The sequence below is a fragment of the Syngnathus acus genome, chromosome 5 (genome assembly GCF_901709675.1).
Source record: "Syngnathus acus chromosome 5, fSynAcu1.2, whole genome shotgun sequence".
In the NCBI taxonomy this organism is placed as follows: Eukaryota; Metazoa; Chordata; class Actinopteri; order Syngnathiformes; family Syngnathidae; genus Syngnathus; species Syngnathus acus.
Genome location: NC_051091.1, coordinates 7900420 through 7918863, shown reverse-complemented (window position 1 = coordinate 7918863; position 18444 = coordinate 7900420). Strand labels below are relative to the sequence as shown.

General features: G+C 43.6%; 1 protein-coding gene across 3 annotated transcripts; it reads right to left on the bottom strand.

The window, feature by feature from the left end:
* Nucleotides 1-6039: 6039 nt before the first annotated feature.
* Nucleotides 6040-17423, bottom strand: si:dkey-195m11.8 (fidgetin-like protein 2). 3 transcript variants are annotated; one of them, XR_005098018.1, is made up of 4 exons: nucleotides 16506-16674; nucleotides 15376-15573; nucleotides 8105-9441; nucleotides 6040-7955 (listed from the first exon to the last, which is right to left on the bottom strand). XR_005098018.1 is itself a non-coding variant. In XM_037252174.1 (3 exons), exons 2-3 carry the CDS (start codon nucleotides 15398-15400, stop codon nucleotides 8297-8299), a joined length of 1170 nt encoding a protein of 389 aa, XP_037108069.1. In that variant the 5' UTR covers nucleotides 15401-15573; nucleotides 17298-17423; the 3' UTR covers nucleotides 6040-8296. The 3 variants fall into 3 exon arrangements, 2 of the variants coding, with proteins under 2 accessions (XP_037108069.1, XP_037108068.1); XM_037252174.1 differs by lacking the exon at nucleotides 16506-16674 and adding an exon at nucleotides 17298-17423 and having other exon boundaries at nucleotides 6040-9441; XM_037252173.1 differs by having other exon boundaries at nucleotides 6040-9441.
* Between the last annotated feature and the right edge of the window lie 1021 nt (nucleotides 17424-18444).

Here is an 18444-nt window from a genome sequence, read left to right as displayed (position 1 = left end):
GTGGCTATGGATATACGATGCACGTCTATAGATTATTGTAAAATTGTGGACATGATTATGAGAGGGCTTGACTGAGAGGAGGAAATGTGTCCTACATTTACAGTAGCCTGCAACAGAGATGAAATTTTATTAATTCATTAGCAACAGTCCATTGTATTGATTTCACAGCATGTGTTTTGGCAGCCCAGTTTCAAGTGAGTATGAAACGTTTTTTATTTTGTCCAAGCAGATTTAATCTCCTATGTGTTGCCATGTTATTGTCATCTGCAAAAGAAAGTAAAAAATAAGCTTGTTTACCTGCAGGTTGAGTAAAAGCATCTGCTGTGGCTGAAGCCAAATTGTGGAAGGGATTTTACTTTCTGGACCAGCATCTCCACCTCCATTTTTCTGAAACAAGAAAGAAAGAAGTCAAGTCAATTTTATTTATATAGCCCTAAATCACAAGCAGTCTCAAAGGGTTTCACATATACAAAATTCTTTAGGGTTAGGGTAACCCTAGCTCTAACCCTAACTTCAGCCCAAGCACATATCCCTACCTCTTGCCCTCACCCTAGGCCTAAGCTTTAGAGAGGTGCATATATGGGGCAGCACACGAGCAACTGTGCAAATTTTTCCATGATAAAATATTTTCAGTTCCACTGGGATTTGATCTAACCACTACACTATGCACTCATCAACATGGAATATATATGGTTTTATGGAGCAGCTCAAAAGCGAACGGTATAGATCAGTGGTCCCCAACCTTTTTTGCGCCACGGACCGGTTACGTGTAGTGTTGGCTCGTGAGTGAACGATTCGTTCAAAGGAACGGATCTTTTCAGTGAACGAGAATGAACGAATCACTTCCTGAAGTGATTTTTTTCAGTTCATATGACTTCAACCAGTAGATGTCAGTAATGCGCATTGAAGCTGGTGCCACTTCGCCGGAAAACAAGACGAAGAAGAAAATGACGTAACTTCCCGTTCACCATCTGAATGGATCTGTGAGTGAACGAGTCAGTGATTTGCATTTCCAGTTCATCGCGAGAACGGATCAGTGAGGGGACGAATCCTGACTTTCCCGTTCGTGAACGAGGCAATGGGTGAACTGCCTTGCTTCCCGTGCATCAACGGAGCAGTCAGTGAACGTGTTGCGTCTCCTGGCGTGAACTATGTAAGCCAGAATGTAGATTTACGATTTGCCAAGGAAAGAAAGAACCAATCACTGAAACACCACTTCTTTTATGCACGTTTTCTCCAAGCGAACGGCTAACTTTATTGCATGAAGGGATGCAACAACGGGGAGATTATGCTTCTCTTTGGGTAATCTTGATTTTATAACACTTGTAGTAGTTTTTAAATAAGGTGTATGCACATATACGCCTAAATATTGTTATCCAATATATCTACTGGAATTTCACATTGGATTGCTGGTTTAAAATTTACTTTTAATATGATTATTTTTAATAAACATTCATGTTAAAACTTGTCTGGTGTTTTATTCCTTGTTTTTATGTTCGCCAATTAAAACATATAAATCAGACATTTGGTTAACTGCTTTATATGACCATGTGTAAGTACACCTCATGGACACTTTAATAGGTACACTACACGAGGTAAAAAAAATAATAAATAAAGGGTTAATTGCACAATAAAAGCACATTTACGTAAATTCTCTCGTCTGGGATCGAACCACGTCGTTATCGAGCAAGAGCCCGTGTCATTATCCAGTCGGCTATTTCAACCTGGCAGCCAATGGTCGTCTGGACTGTTTTGTACTAGTAATGTGCATTCCAGTTAAGTGAACTGAATCTTTTGAATCGGTTCATTCAAAATATTTGTTCAAAAGAATCGTTCACCGAATCGTTCACTACACTTTTATTATTTTTTTTTTTTTTTAACCTCGTGTAGTGGAAATATCATGGTCAAAGGTCACAGGTGTCAAGCTCTAGTCCTCGGGGCCGCATTCCAACATGTTTTTCAAGATTCCCTCGTTAAGTGCACCTGCGTGAAAAGTTTTAGCTCCTGCAGAACGTGAAAGTGGCTAAACTTTTCACGCAGGTGCATTTAACGAGGGAATCACACGGACACTCCATTAGGTACACCGCCATTTTCAAGTGTACCTAATAACAGGCCACTTTATTAGGGAAATATCATGGTCGAAGGTCACAGGTGTCAAGCTCTAGTCCTCGGGGCCACGTTCCAACATGTTCTCCAAGTGACCCTCGTTAGGCGCACCTGCGTGAAAAGGTTTTGGTCACTTTCACGTTCCGCAGGAGCTAAAACTTTTCACGCAGGTGGACTTAACGAGGGAATCACACGGACACTCCATTAGGTACACCGCCATTTTCAAGTGTACCTAATAACAGGCCACTTTATTAGGGAAATATCATGGTCAAAGGTCACAGGTGTCAAGCGCTAGTCCTCGGGGCCGCGTTCCAACATGTTTTCCAAGTGACCCTCGTTAAGCGCACCTGCGTGAAAAGTTTTTGGTCACTTTCACGTTCCGCAGGAGCTAAAACTTTTCACGCAGGTGCACTTAACGAGGGAATCACACGGACACTCCATTAGGTACACCGCCATTTTCAAGTGTACCTAATAACAGGCCACTTTATTAGGGAAATATCATGGTCAAAGGTCACAGGAGTCAAGCTCTCGTCCTCGGGGCCACGTTCCAACATGTTTTCCAAGATTCCCTCGTTAAGTGCACCTGCGTGAAAAGTTTTTGGTCATTTCACGTTCTACAGGAGCTAAAACTTTTCACGCAGGTGCACTTAACGAGGGAATCACACGGACACTCCATTAGGTACGCCGCCATTTTCAAGTGTACCTAATAACAGGCCACTTTATTAGGGAAATATCGTGGTCAAAGGTCACAGGTGTCATGCTCTAGTCCTCGGGGCCGCGTTCCAACATGTTTTGCAAGTGACCCTCGTTAAGCGCACCTGCGTGAAAAGTTTTTGGTCATTTCACGTTCCGCAGGAGCTAAAACTTTTCACGCAGGTGCACTTAACGAGCGAATCACACGGACACTCCATTAGGTACACCGCCATTTTCAAGTGTACCTAATAACAGGCCACTTTATTAGGGAAATATCATGGTCAAAGGTCACAGGTGTCAAGCTCTCGTCCTCGGGGCCACATTCCAACATGTTTTCCAAGATTCCCTCGTTAAGTGCACCTGCGTGAAAAGTTTTTGGTTATTTCACGTTCTACAGGAGCTAAAACTTTTCACGCAGGTGCACTTAACGAGGGAATCACACGGACACTCCATTAGGTACACCGCCATTTTCAAGTGTACCTAATAACAGGCCACTTTATTAGGGAAATATCGTGGTCAAAGGTCACAGGTGTCATGCTCTAGTCCTCGGGGCCGCGTTCCAACATGTTTTGCAAGTGACCCTCGTTAAGCGCACCTGCGTGAAAAGTTTTTGGTCATTTCACGTTCTGCAGGAGCTAAAACTTTTCACGCAGGTGCACTTAACGAGGGAATCACACGGACACTCCATTAGGTACACCGCCATTTTCAAGTGTACCTAATAACAGGCCACTTTATTAGGGAAATATCATGGTCAAAGGTCACAGGTGTCAAGCTCTAGTCCTCGGGGCCGCATTCCAACATGTTTTCCAAGATTCCCTCGTTAAGTGCACCTGCGTGAAAAGTTTTTGGTCATTTCACGTTCTGCAGGAGCTAAAACTTTTCACGCAGGTGCACTTAACGAGGGAATCACACGGACTCTCTACCCTATGGAGCCCTCGTTTACGTTACATGGAATATATATGGTTTTATGGAGCAGCTCACAAGCAAATTGTTATAATGGTTATATGGGGCAGCACACGAGCAACTGTGTTGCAAATGTTTCTTTGATAAATAATTTAAGACTCACTGGGATTCGAACCAGGGTCGCTGGGGTGAGAGTCCAGAGCACTAACCATTACGCTATGGAACCCTTGCTTGCATTGCATGGAATATATATGGTTTTATGGAGAAGCTCACAAGCAAATTATGGTTATATGGGGCAGCACACGAGCAACTGAGAGTCCAGAGCACTACACTATGGAACCCTAACCCTAGCTCTAACTCTAACCCTAACCCTAGCACTAACCCTAACCCTAACCCTAACCCTAGCTCTAACCCTAACCCTAGCTGTAACTCTAACCCTAACCCTAGCTCTAACCCTAACCCTAACCTTAGCTCTAACCCTAGCACTAACCCTAACCCTAACCCTAGCTCTAACCCTAACCCTAGCTGTAACTCTAACCCTAACCTTAGCTCTAACCCTAACCTTAGCTCTAACCCTAGCCCTAACCCTAACGCTAGATCTAACCCTAACCCTAACCCTAGCTTAACCCTAGCTCTAACCCTAACCCTAACCCTAGCACTAGCCCTAGCTCTAACCCTAACCCTAGCTCTAACCCTAACCCTAGCACTAACCCTAACCCCTAACCCTAGCTCTAACCCTAACCCTAGCTGTAACTCTAACCCTAACCCTAGCTCTAACCCTAACCCTAACCCTAACCTTAGCTCTAACCCTAGCACTAACCCTAACCCTAACCCTAGCTCTAACCCTAACCCTAGCTGTAACTCTAACCCTAACCTTAGCTCTAACCCTAACCTTAGCTCTAACCCTAGCCCTAACCCTAACGCTAGATCTAACCCTAACCCTAACCCTAGCTTAACCCTAACCCTAGCTCTAACCCTAACCCTAACCCTAGCACTAGCCCTAGCTCTAACCCTAACCCTAGCTCTAACCCTAACCCCTAGCACTAACCTAACCCTAATCCTAGCCCTAAGCCTAGCTCTAACCCCTATCCGTCACCCTAAACTTTAGGGAGGTGCATGGTTATATGGGGCCACACAGGCAACTGTGTTGCAAAATTTCTATGATAGAATAGTTTAGGTCCCAAAGGGGATTGAACTCGGGTCGCTGGGGTTAGAGTCCAGAGCACTAACCACTATACTATAGAACTCTTTTTTTGTTCATGGAACATATATGGTTTTATGGAGTAGCTCACAAGTGAATAGATCTGGTCCCCAACCTTTTTTGCGCCACGGACCGGTTACGTGTCAGAAATATTTTCGCGGACCGGGCTTTATATGAGTAAACATAAAATTTACATAAAATACATAATATGAAAAATCAAAGCATCCCCTGAGCTTAAGCTCCCAAGAGGGCAAGGAAAAAGTCAAAAAACCCTACTAAAAGAAAGAAAGAGTCGTATCATTTTATTTAATCGTATTTATATATTTATTATAAATGTATTATTTATTTATATAAATGTATTATTTATTCATATAAAGGCCGGTCCGCGAAAATATTTCTGACACGTAACCGGTCCCTGGCGCAAAAAAATTTGGGGACCACTGGTTTAGAACATGCCCATTCAGGAGAGCGATCGTCATTTATCTTCTAGGCTTTTACCGCCCTCTAGTGGCTCTTCTAAACAAATACACTCACTTAAAAGACTAATGCTTATCTTTGATTAACATTGTCAGAGTTATTAAAATGTTAATAATCGTAACATGTTTACAGAGATGAACGTCTTCTCGTGAGGTTGAATGGGGAAAAAATATATATATTTATTTTTTTGTTAAACCGCTAAATACGATGCACTGGAGTAAAATCAAGTCATCTTTGCAAAGGGATACAATATTTAAGACAATTTGATTCTCTCCTTATCGAAAATAAATCGTAGCTGCTTGATCACCAATTACAAGTCGATCGTAGCCTGAGGGTGTCGCTGTGATACTTGCAATCTATCTTCTAGCTATCTATCTATCTGCTAGCGTCTGCTGAGTAAATGATGATTTAAGGACAGACCAATGACCAAATTAATAGTTTTTTTTATTTAAAAAAAAATGTGGGCAGTGATATTACACACCCCTCTTTTAAAGCAATTTAGTTTTTTTTTATTATTATTTTTTGTGAGGTTCATCCTTTAAATCTTAACATGAGATGAAAGGAATACAAACAAATTACAGATTAATTAAAGCTCTGTGATGACACATTATGATAGTTTGTAATAGAAGCTCTAGAACAGAAAACACCAGTGCCACGTGTAGTTGTCAACATTGTACATTTTAGTGACAGACAACACTCAAACGTCAAACATTTTGGTTTGATGACAGAAAAGTCCAAATTTTGATTTTTGGGGGTGCGGTTACAATATCATTTTTATGACATGACAGTTTTACTGAGGTAGACTATAACAAGTCAAACAAGTGAAACATTGCTCCTAATCTGGCAAATGAAAGGACATGAGATAAATATTTCCATGTACAATGTCTTCAAGATGAGGTAGAAATGGTTACTGAGAATGCACCAGATACAACATTGAAAATTAAAAAAAAAAAAAAAGAAGAAGAGAGAGAAAAAGATAACACTAAAATCCATTCTGGGTTGAATAAAATGAGAACAACAGCTTGTGTAGCATACTGCTTGTGTGACACAGAAGAGCATTCAATTCTTATAGCTAAGCGCTTAAATACTTTTTAAAACACTGGGGTTTAGTTGATCACCTTTCTAATCTCTTATTTTAATTTGAAGATGTGTGACGAGGTTACACTTGGATTGGCATGTATTTGCTTAATGCAGCAAAAACTGCTTTGGGATATAATTTTTTCCACACTGAATCTAATCCACATTTTGTGCTCTCTTGAACCCAAATCCGACAATCAATGAGGGTCGTGCTCCGAAATTAGATTTTGCTGATTAACAAAATGGCACTAAGCAATGTTGTCACAATAAACCTCTTCCATTGTGGTGCCAGTTCAACAATCAGATGCTACAGAGAACAGGAATTAGACATTAAGACATTTTGAAAAACATATTGATAACATAGTGAAGCGTGTTTGATATTCATTTTGCCATCATGCGTGGTTTGTCCATCAAACCATTTGGGTTGTTGCAAACTACATGAACTAACACACAACATTGTTCATCTCTCCGCCAAAATCTATAAGGAAATCTATACATGAAGAAAATATGTTTCATATACCTAAAAATGTCATTGATGTACATTATGGCATGTTTTGTCATTTCTAAAAAAAAACAAAAACAAAATATAGATCTGAATTACATTCAACATTTCAGGCCCTGGTACAAATATCGCCACTTTTATTCCCAGAGCAACAAAGCAATGTGTGTGTGTTTGTGTGTGTGCGTGCATGCGTGTGTGCGTGTCTGCGCATTTTCACTGTTATTGTCAAAAGCCTTGTAAATTCCCTGAAGATTTCAGAGTATGCTTTGTTTTTCAACAGCTCCAGTTTAGCTGCAAATGGCTCCCAACAAGCACTCCAAAGGTAATAACATACATTCTAATTTATCATCATCATCATCATCATTCTGAGGTAACAATATTCTTCCTGAGTATTCAATAACATGACGATAAATCTTCCTTTCAAGAGGCAAAAAAATAAAGACAATGAACATCAGCAAAGTAAATCCAAGCAGGCCCATTTTGCGCGTGTACATGCGCTCAATTGCATTAAGTTCAGCAGTATGTTGCATGATTGTTGCTCGTAGTTAAGACAAAGTAGAAGCTGGAGTCTTGTCGAAGTTTTACAATAAGCATCTGCGTGGAAACAACGTGCCCCATTGTTGCGAGTATACTGCCAAAAATATTTTCAATTGTACAGGAATGAGGCCCTGTACTAAAACGACGTAAAGGCCAGCTTTATATAAGCAGCATGATTTGTATAAACAGGACAACAGTAGCATTGAACAGGTGGAAAACAAGAGGCAGGATGCAATAGAGGGCGAGGGGGTTGGAGGGGCATACAGTATCCGAACATTCAATTGCCCATCGCCTCTGAATCAGCTCCTGAATGATTGTGCTGAAGTCGTACGGCAATTTCACCTTCTGAATTATTGCTCTGCCTACTTTTTGGTCAGAAATGATCTTTGTGGGGCTGCTTGAGGACATTGCAGTCACGGGCCCGGTAACACTCGTGGCCACATACAATTACGCCACTTTCTGGAGAGAAAAAAAAAACAAAGCAACATTTCCACGGTGCTGCTGCCACAGTAGCAGAAAGGAATAAATAGATATCCTGAGAGAAGCATACATTTTTACTTTCTTTATCTATGGAGAGAATGCTCCAATAATCCTCCAACAATACTCACGTGATAAAATGCCCCTGTGTGTATCTTTGGGAAAACATGGATAATGGAAAAGATGAGGTATTAGTATAATTGTGCCCTCTTGTGGTTGCAAGTGACATTCAAACATGTTTGTGGATACTTGCAAATGTTTTGGGGGTTCAAACCTCTGGTTCCAAGCGCAAGGGATTTTTTTCGGAAAGCCAAGCGGGTCAGTCAGTGGCCGGCGGAGGGATCCTCAGCTCGCGCATGCGCTGCCGGTATCTTCATAGGCATCCTTTGGTGAGGAAAGCTGTGCTCCCCGGATGCATTCTCCACCGCCAGGCCGGATGGGGGGCTGTAATCGCCTGTCCCGCGATAAGGGGGTGACATAAGGGGCTTCCCGGGTTTGTAGGGCTGCGGAGCCGAACCGGAGCCGCTTATGTCGTAGCCGTTGCCGTGCCCGTTTCCTTTGCTGAGGCCGTTGCCGTATTTTCTGTAGCGCGATCCCTCCACCTCGGCTCCCTCTTGTCCGTCTTCTCCCATCTCAAAGGCCTTGCGTTTCAGCGGCGCGCCGGCGTCGCCGCCCCCTCCGAGGCTGTGCGACGGGTAGCCGTAACTGCCACCCACCATGGTGGGCCTGGGGGCCAAAGGGGTAGGGGCACTAATCCCCGGGGGTAAGTAGGAGGCACTGGGGTGGCTGTAACTGGAAGAGAGGCTGTTATGGGGGTAGCAGCCCGGCGGGTAGTTGTAGACTGGAGTGCTGGTGCTGTAGCTGGGCACCAGAGTGGGTGCGGCCTGCAAAGAGTGAAGAGGGGCAGGGGGAAGTGCTGTGCCTGGCTGCGGGCAGTATCCTGAAGACAAGTAGGTGCTGTTGTAGGCAGGAGGGAAGTCCTGGGACGACGGGGCACCGCAGGAGCCGGCGGCCCCGTAGCTCGGGTCCGAGGCTAAGTTCCCGCTCACGACGGTCACGCTTCCTGTGGTGGGGACGCCCGCGGATCCGGAGCCCACTTTGGCGCCAGTTAGCGCTTCGATTCCGGGGTAGCACTCGATGCCCTGGCTGAGAGCCCAGGGTTCCGATTCCGTTTTCAAAAAAGCGCCGGGCTCTGGGTAGGCCACCGAAGCGGGACGCTCGTAGGGCAGCTCCAGTCCAGAGTACTTCTCGGCATAGCGCTTGAGAAGCGAAGAAGCGGTAAGGGCTGATATGTCATCGCTGGCCCACGGGTAACCTGTGTGAGCGTAATTGCGGCGAGCGGCGGAGGCGTAGGGCTCATGTTTGTGGAGCGTCGGGGGCGAAGTGGTGGAGGTGACGTCAAGGTGCTGCTCAGGCCACTGAGATATAGGGGCGGTGTGCTCCGGAGACCAGTGCATCTTCAATAGACCTGTGCAGAACACAACAGTTACGTTCCTTTACATTTGACTTGCCTGACTTTGGTACCGGCAAGTCATATTCAGTGAACTGCTGGTGACCACTTCAACAAGCGTGAATTTGTCATTGCTGGCAAAGTTATCGCATGACTTAACTTGAGTCCGACTCAAATAGACAATTTTAGGAGTTGGGACTTGCTTGTCTAAAACTAAAACCAGAATATGAACATTTTCCAACCTTTCCGTAATTGCCTGGTATTGTATGTAAATTGCGTAAAATTGCAAAAAATGGTCCACATCAAGAAGTCACGCGAATTCGATGCACCCCAAAAAATCAGTAAAGTCAGTAAATGTATTCTAGCAGGACTCCATTGTCCAGATTAAAATGGGAATATTTTGCTTTCAAGGAGATTAGGAAGCAAAGAGTCACCCTGGTTAGCTGAGCATCATGTCAACGCTTAGCCTGCGCTCTTCCACACCATCTCATTGAGGCAGGGGGGAGAACTGTCCTAATCTTTATGAGAAGCTGCCAACATAGCCCCCAGCCCGGTATCCACGGCGATAAGCCTCCACTGGCCACAGCTCTGTCCTCTGCCTTTGCCTCACTCACATTGGGGCCATTGTTGTCACTCAGCGACTCTCCTAGTCAACAAAACCACCCCCACCGAGCGTATGATCTAATTCAGCCCAAACCTCAGGGGTATGCTGGACGAAGAGGGGGCGGGGGGCGTGGGCAGGGTCATTTGTAGCGGGGAACCACAGTACTTTGTTATGCCGCATGCTGACAGTAGCAGTCCAAAAAGTGTTCCTATGTGATTATACGCACTTCCACAAGCGGACTGCTTTCTTCAGTCTCCATGACTAGCATTAGGTGGACATTCCATGCATTGTGGAGCGTTTTAATCTGTACTGACCCCAGGCTTGGGCCAAGAGGAAGAAGAAGCAGCTGACTTGTAAAAGCTTCCTCTGCAGAAGAGCATGTTCTAAATGGTCATTTCATCAACAGTTGTGATGATGATGTGGCCATTATTATTTTAAAACTGTAAAAGTCTAATCAGGGTTAGTGTAACATCTGAAAGACAAAAAGTAGACATGCTACACACTCAAGCATTAACTTGCTCATTCTACTTTGACACGGTCGACATGCAGATTAGTGCCGCGAATGTCACATGTCCACCAGGACCACCAGATGGGCCTCTAAACGGCCCACATGTTGTTTCCTAAATTAAATGATCCTTCAGCCCAATAATCCTGCTCATCCAATCCAGGGATGGAAGCGCTCTTGGCCATCAGAAGCCCCACCCAGGATGGGAGAAATCCCTGCACTCTAGGGAATGCCCGATCATGGCGCTGAACCAATCACGGGCACGATAATCTCAAAAACGCACACAAACAAACAAAAGCCGAAATAACTTTTACCGTTTGTTACGTCACAAAGTCATGCATTTAATCATGGTCAGCATTTTCCTCACAATTTTATTACCATGAATTGATTGGATCAACATGAGCACTTGACTTTGCTGGGATAGTCCCCAGCAAAGCCTTTTGGGCCTCGTTGTTTCGTTCCCCGTGTCATGTGCTTACATTTGTAGAAAAAAAACTGAGAAAAATTTGTGTGTTTTACGTATCATCCGTCGTACAAAATAAAAATCTTCTCAAGCAAAAAAAATATGATATTGCTTTGAGTAATTAACATTCCATATCCCACTTTGCAGCTACTGCGTGTACAAAAATTTAGCAAAGCACTTCATCCATAATTTCAATTAGTGTAGGATCAACGCTGTCAATGATTCCAGACATGTACTTTAAATACACTCTCATCCGGTCTTCGGCAGATGGCCCATAATCGATTCAAAAACATATCTGAGCACAGTAATCTCGTACGACCTGGAATCCTCATCAAAATTCAACAGAATGGAATGTAAAAACTGGGAGTGGATCACAGATCTCCGACATTTAGAGATGTGTGTGCACATTGGGAAAGCAGACTAATGAAGGATTAGCGTACACGGGTTTTATCGCCGTAGTGTCGCAATGTGACACTCGGCCAGACAAACTGAAGACATCGCCAGCACCTCTTGGAAAGCTCAATCAAGTAATTGTGAGATATGTCCATCTAGATAATCATGCAGCAATACAAGGCAACATATGTTGATTGATTGGAATGATCAGCGTTAAGAGTGTTAAATGACCCTTGGACACTGATTAAGATCCAATAAGGAGATGGACCAATCCATTCTATTTATTTAAACAACTTGTTTATTTACTATACAGTTGACCACGTGAGGGATTGGGACCGACCAACGAATGGTAAAAATCATTTACGCCCATTCAAATGCATTGAGGAAAAAGTAATAATTAAATCATACACTGGAAATGAGGGATCCTAAAATGTGTGGAAAATGAAGACAAATATTGGAAGAATTTTTTTTTTTTTTGATCACACACCGTTGCCTGTAATTCCTGCTTTCACAAATGTGCATTTCAGTGACCCATTAAAAAAATTTCAATGTGTGCTGGAGCATCAAACATCTGTGTCAGAGGGTGTGTATGGATGTTGGGTTGGGGGGGTAGCCCAGGAATTAGGAGGGATGAGCGAGGCAGCCCCGGCCGGCCCTAATCTAGCAACTGGTGTTGGCTTGGAATTTATCGAGAAACCTCCATTCTTGGCCACGCTTGGCTTAGCAGCATACAAAGATGAGAACTAAGTACTGTGACAGCTTTCCTTAATCAGTGTGATCATCATACAGTCAGTCGTACTGCCAGTTTGATGTACATCACACGTCTATGAGCGCACGGATGACGCCTACATGGGAAATAGCCGCTCGTGGTTCAGCAAATTTGACCTAAATGGTGCTTGAGGTTCTGTGGTCATTACCAGTTATTGGATCTAGGGCCTCCAAGCGGGAGCTTATGATTGTGTAATTTGATCATTTTCTGTGGTTCAGTCTTGGAATGGCTTCATCTAGCGTCTTTGTTTTCTTTCTTACCGTATGTAGGTGACGTGGTAAACACAAATGTGTGGGACGTAAGTAGTAGAAGAAGGAAGGAGGAGAAGGAAGAAGATCTATGGGTCCTAAAATAGCAGCGGTGAACGTAATTTACAGATGACAGAACGGCGGTTAAAATAACCATGAGGGAACGTTGACAGTTACAGTTTAGTTTCGGCTTTAAATTATGATGGATTGACGATGACGCAAGGGTAGCCTGGCCCGGACGCTGACGAATGACAAACTGGCTCACCTCTGTTCAGACTTGTGATTATAAATATTTGTGTACATGGTCAGTATAGCATTGGTGAATTAAACAATTTGATTGTTGATAATGAATTCTTGCAGTGTTACAGGTGAGCTGGATCCAATGCTAGTATGCTATTTCCAAAATGAATACCTGAAAAATAAATTTTACAGGTGGTATTTCAATAAGTTTGTCTTCTCTGTCAACCTTGATGTAATTATGAAGGGCTCCGAGTACAAATAGTACGAGCCGACTTCTCCCTTAGAGCATTACAGAAGATGACAGAGCATGTCGAGGCAGGAGAAGCACAAAGAGTTGCCATGAACGATTGCATGTGTGCTGTTGGAAGGCTGACCTCGGCGGGAATGATAGCCCTCGGTACAATTCATTCATGATTAAAAGCAAATTAAATCGTTCAACTCGTGTGATTGATTCAATTAAATAGATTGACTGAGAGTGACGCAAGCACAATCTGGTAATTACGCCCATCAAAATGACAATTTGCTTTAAGTAGAACATAACTTATGCAACTTGTGGATGTTTGCAGGAGCAAACTGGACCCGCAGTCCACTGCATGGTCAGTTTGAGTAATTAGGGGCTAATTAGATGAAAGTAGATGTGGGGGAAGGGTCCAAGAGGGAATGGGATTTGGGGGGTTGTGAAGCATCAGAGGTGGCTGTGGAAAGGCGGGAGGGGGGGGGGGGGGGGGGGGGGAGAAAACACCCGGTGAGAGTTGTTGTTGCTTGTGCTCCACTCCCAATAAACAAAGTCTTCCACTTCTGACGGGACGGACATTTGCACAGAGTGAAGAGCGCCTTTTGGCACAGCGTAGCTCTCGGCTCGGCCGGCAAATAGCCAGAGAGAGACTCCTGGTCATCTTTCAGATGAGTCAGGCTGCTGGAATGCCAGGAATCTAACCTGCGATCTATTTACACAGCACATATCCTCTGTGTGTCTGTCCGTGCGCTGCACACGTACTGTCCACTTCTACAGAGAAAGAACTGTACGTGTACACGGTGCTGAGAAATGAGCCCCATTTTGCACATTTGATTTTGTCATTTGAGTTAAAACCTTCACGCTGCTGCTGCTGCTGTGAGGAGCCTGATAGAAGATATTAATGCAACAATATCTTTTGCTTGCAGAGGGAAGGGGGGTTGCATTGTTATGTAAGCAGTGGGCAGAGTCCAACATAAGTGAAGGAGCTGCTTTAGAAAAGAAAAAAAAAAAAACCACTTAATCTATTTTCCTCTTTTGCTGCAACCCTGCACAGGCCACAATTGACTGTATTGTCATAATGAGATTTTACAACATTTCAACATTTGCACTAAAACAAGCCCAAATGGATCTTACAGCAAACAATACTTTGGTTTTCTACTTGAGCTTCATTTCCCTCCTTTCTGAAAGCAGCCTCCTTGTCTTCGCACTATTGTAAAAGACGACTGTGTCCGAGCCTGTGTGGTCAGTTTTCCCTTCCCCCATCTCTTCAGTTCTCTCTCACACAAACACACACCCTCACATGTGGCAGAGGGCGGCCTGGCCCCCTTTTGCTTATTGTGTCCACTCATATATCAGGCTGCAGCTGACCAGTCCCTCCTCACGTCCTTTCCATCTGCCCTTCACTGTGCTCTTTTTTTTTTTTTTTTTGCTCCTTTCTCCGCCACATCTTTGCCATGACATCTAATGAGGACCTAAGATGTGCTACAATTTGCTTAACAAGGCTGCTTTAATTGTAATGGAAGCCTAATGTGTGTGTGGAGGCGGAGGGCATGTTAATGTGCGCTTCAATGCAAGACTAATGAGAGGCTGTTGACACCAGTTTACTAACAATCCAGCTACATTCACACAATCGCTTTAACTCTGCTAACTGGCCACTAAAAAAAGGGTGACTGTAACGTCACGCTATTGATGTCACATTGTGGCAGAAAAAAAAAAAAAATCGGATCATTGACTGCACGGTGCTGCAAACAAGAAGCACAATTACAACAGTGGTGGTTTAAAAAAAAAATTGAAATAATGTAGCAAGAAGACGTGAGTCTTTTTGGGAGGGCGGAATGTGACAGATGCACGCTAGCACTACTTGTGTCTAACCTAAAAAAAGGGCCCTCCTCCCTGAAGTAGCCTTCCGCCATCTTACATTTCTCACCTCTCCTTGGCTTGACTTGATAAAAATGTTGAAATAAATTCCTGTTGCATTATTCCAATCAGGTTAGCGGCGTAATCCTCTTAAAGCTAACGCTAATCAATAGTCCAGTCAATCAATATAAGCATATTCATCAGTCTGGATAGCAACCTCTTGTAATTAACCCAAGGGAGTATTGCACCGTGCTGTTTAAATTGGATATTTGTATTTTCTGCTTTTGTCAGTTTCATAAAGAACCATAATTAGGATTTCTATTTAAAAAAAAAATACCCTTGTGAGGACAGACATCTTATTGTCTGCAAACTTGCACTACATTCACACGGCGGGGTTGAAAAAAGAGGAGAAGCTGCACACTTTCTGTGAAATTCCTCAAAGCAAAGTCTGGAGACTGAGCTGTAAAAGCCATTAGCATGTCTGTCCAGTCTACAAAACTTCCCAGATGACCCCCTTGTTGTCCTCTGCTGCCACAGGATGAGATAACGGTAAAAAAAAACAGATGATGTGCAAAATGTATGCTTTTTTTTCTTGTTCTGCCCTTTTGGACACAAATCTTAATAGCATGCAAACTTACTGTAAGGGGCAACAGGACTGAGCATTCTGCAGTCCTGGCCCCAGGTAAGGAGGACAGGACCGGGTCCACTTGGTGCTAGTGAGAGCACCGCTGCATGCCGCAGAACCCCCGGTCGGTTGGGCAGATGCGAGCTGGGCTAGTGAGCGGACCTCTGCACCTTTCCATGGTTCATCTCACACTTGGGGGCAGCTGGGACACCTGAGGAACGTGCATAGGTCAGACATGTCTTACGCACGGAACGATTAATTTGGTCACGGTAGGGATCGTCTAAAATGTGTCCTGTACAATTAAGATGTAGTGAGCGCCGATGGAAAGGACATTGTCCGTAAAATCCTCAATATTAGGGTGACTAGACTAATATTTGCAACAATTGCTGTTGGCATAGTAAGAGATGGGGTTTAGGGTAGGGTGAGGTTTAGGCTTGAGGGTTGAGGGTAGGGTTAGGGTTAAAGTTTAGGGTTGGGGTTTAGGATTAGGGTTAATGTTTGGATTTAGGGTTAAAAAAACAGACAAACCCCAAATATTGGTGCAATCTTTTTCATATTTCCAGACGTTGAAGTGGGCATGACTATGTTGATGGACCCCAGTTTTTGGACATTAAGTGATTTACATTGTTTCTGACTGACCCCACAGGGAAGAAGGGGATGGAGATACGTATGCTGGCTGCCTTCTAAAACTATTCAAAAGTGTCTAACGTTGTCTTTTGTAAATTGCTGGTAGAAAGAAACACACTTGCTTGCCCTCTCAGGGCTTTCAGTTTCTGTCAATTCTGTCCTGCTGAATGCTCTAACAGACGGAAGACTTGGACACTCTGACCACAAAACCACACGCTTACCCAGCAGGTGAGTTTTTAATCCTTTAAAAGAACCGCAAAGCACACAACAAGATCACAACACGTTCACGTGTAACCCTTTTTCCAAGCAATTATAGAAATGACATTTTGAAGAACGTATTAACCATAACGAGGTGTTACAGTTTGGACTCCTTTCCCTCCCCTGGCTTGACCTACACACTACTGGAGGAATAATTGAGGAATCCTCCAACACATGGGACGGATCATATCACATGAGCAGAACATTCCCAAATTGACAAGAGCTTTAACGTCTCAAAGTTAGCAAATGATTACTCACCTGATCATGCCTGCATCTGCTTGCCAAATATTTGAAAACTAATCCACCATTCCACAAAACGAGCCAGGGAGCCAGAGAGTGTGTGAAGTGTGTGTGCGTATGACTGTGTGTGTGTGTGTGTGTGTGTGTGTGTGTGTGCACTCCCTTCTGGGACCATATCTTTCTCTCCTCCACTCCCTCGATCGCCCTTCAGCCTCCCTCCCTCTCTCCCTCCCTCTCTGGCCTAGTGACAACACATACATCCCCTCCCCCAACTGCACAACCCCTCCCCCTCTTTTGTTCAAACTATTTCAGCAGGAAGAGAGAGAGAGAGAGAGAGAGAGAGAGAGAGAGAGAGAGAGAGAGAGAGAGAGAGAGAGAGAGAGAGAGAGAGAGAGAGATGACCAATCATGCCATGTCAGAGAAGAACCAAATTCCCCCTGCTGTGCATAAATACGTGCATGCATGCATGCATGCATGGATACGAGTGTGTGTGTGTGTGTGTGTGTGTGTGTGTCTCTTTTGGAACACTTTGATGGATGAGCATGAATAGGGACACACACGACTGAAAAATAGTAAATTTTCTCCTCTGCTGACCATATGAGAAGTTCAGTTATTGTCAATGACTTTTATTGATCGCTTGCATTGATCTTTGCATTGTTGGGTGGGCGGGCCCGCAGCAAGCATGTCAATATTACCTAATTCCTGATGTACCCCATCCCCCCTACACACATGCATGGACGGACGGGCAAGAGCTAATGACCCCAGCTTTGGCCTCAAACATTTGACTTGAATGTGGGTTAATTTCCTCACCTGTAACTCACCAGCCATTTCCTCTTCATACACGTAAACACACTGGTTTGCATTTGTTCTCGTCTTCCTCACATTCTGCTGTCTTTTATTTTGCTTAGCGACTCAAACGTGGAAACACAGCTGTGCTTCTGCATTTAGAGTTATGGTGGAGGCGGGACAAGCCGCTCAACTCCTCATGTTACTGCGCTGTAAACAGTCAGGGCTCAGTAGTACACACTCCACACACTGGGACCTCAGTCAATACACACATGCAAATGCACGCACACAAATGCACACCCACGCTAGTGTTGTAATGGTTTTGGATTTTGTTTTGACTCTTGTTTTTTAAATTCTGTAGTTTTTGGAACAGGGTCCATTGTAGTTGTGTTTATATTGGTTAGGGTTAGGTTAAATAATAGTTTTAGTTTTTCTTTTTAAATAGTGATTTGAAAAAAAAGGTCGCTAAGTACTGTTAGTCAACTACGATTCTCAAACAACAGACCTTTCTTCTTCTACTTGCAGAATTGTTTTTGCTACAATGCTACTATTGTTAGATTTAGTTATATTGATATATTTAATTGAATTGATAAATGTTTTTTTCAGTTTTTGTTCATCAGTTTTCATTAACTATAATGACCTTCACACACACACACACGCACGCGCACACACGCACACACACACGCACACACGTACACACAGTTGAGATGTGTTTATGAAGATGATTGATGATTCAGTTGGATAAATCACAATTGTGGGGGGGCTGTTTCATTACTATTTGTGCAGGGGATGTATTTATACTCTTCTTTTGTGTTTGGTACTAAAATGAATCTTACGCCACAAAGTGCAAATTACAAGGTACAGTCTTCCCAACATTCTGATTGGTGGCTTGTTCAATGTGTCATGTCAGGCTTTTGTCCAAAAGCACTTTGACTTGAATTGACTCCATTGAAAGGTTTGGAAGTATTGGGTTACCGTAAGACCTTTCATCAGGTGCCTCGGATGACTAATACCTCATGCTGTGCTCAGCTTTTTCACGTTTACGTGCTTTGCTGACAGACAGTGAAAACAAGGAGAAGAAAAAAAAGCACTACAATGTTGTTTTCCAGGGAAGGAAACAATGCAATCCCACAATGTGCTGCAGGGGGCTGTTCTTTTCATCACAGATAAG

Coding starts and splice junctions, on each gene's coding strand:
- si:dkey-195m11.8 (XM_037252174.1), bottom strand. CDS start 15,400: ATGCTCAGTCCTGTTGCCCCTTACA. Junction 9,442..15,375: donor CAGTCCTGTTGCCCCTTACA/GTAAGTTTGCAT, acceptor TGTTCTGCACAG/GTCTATTGAAGATGCACTGG.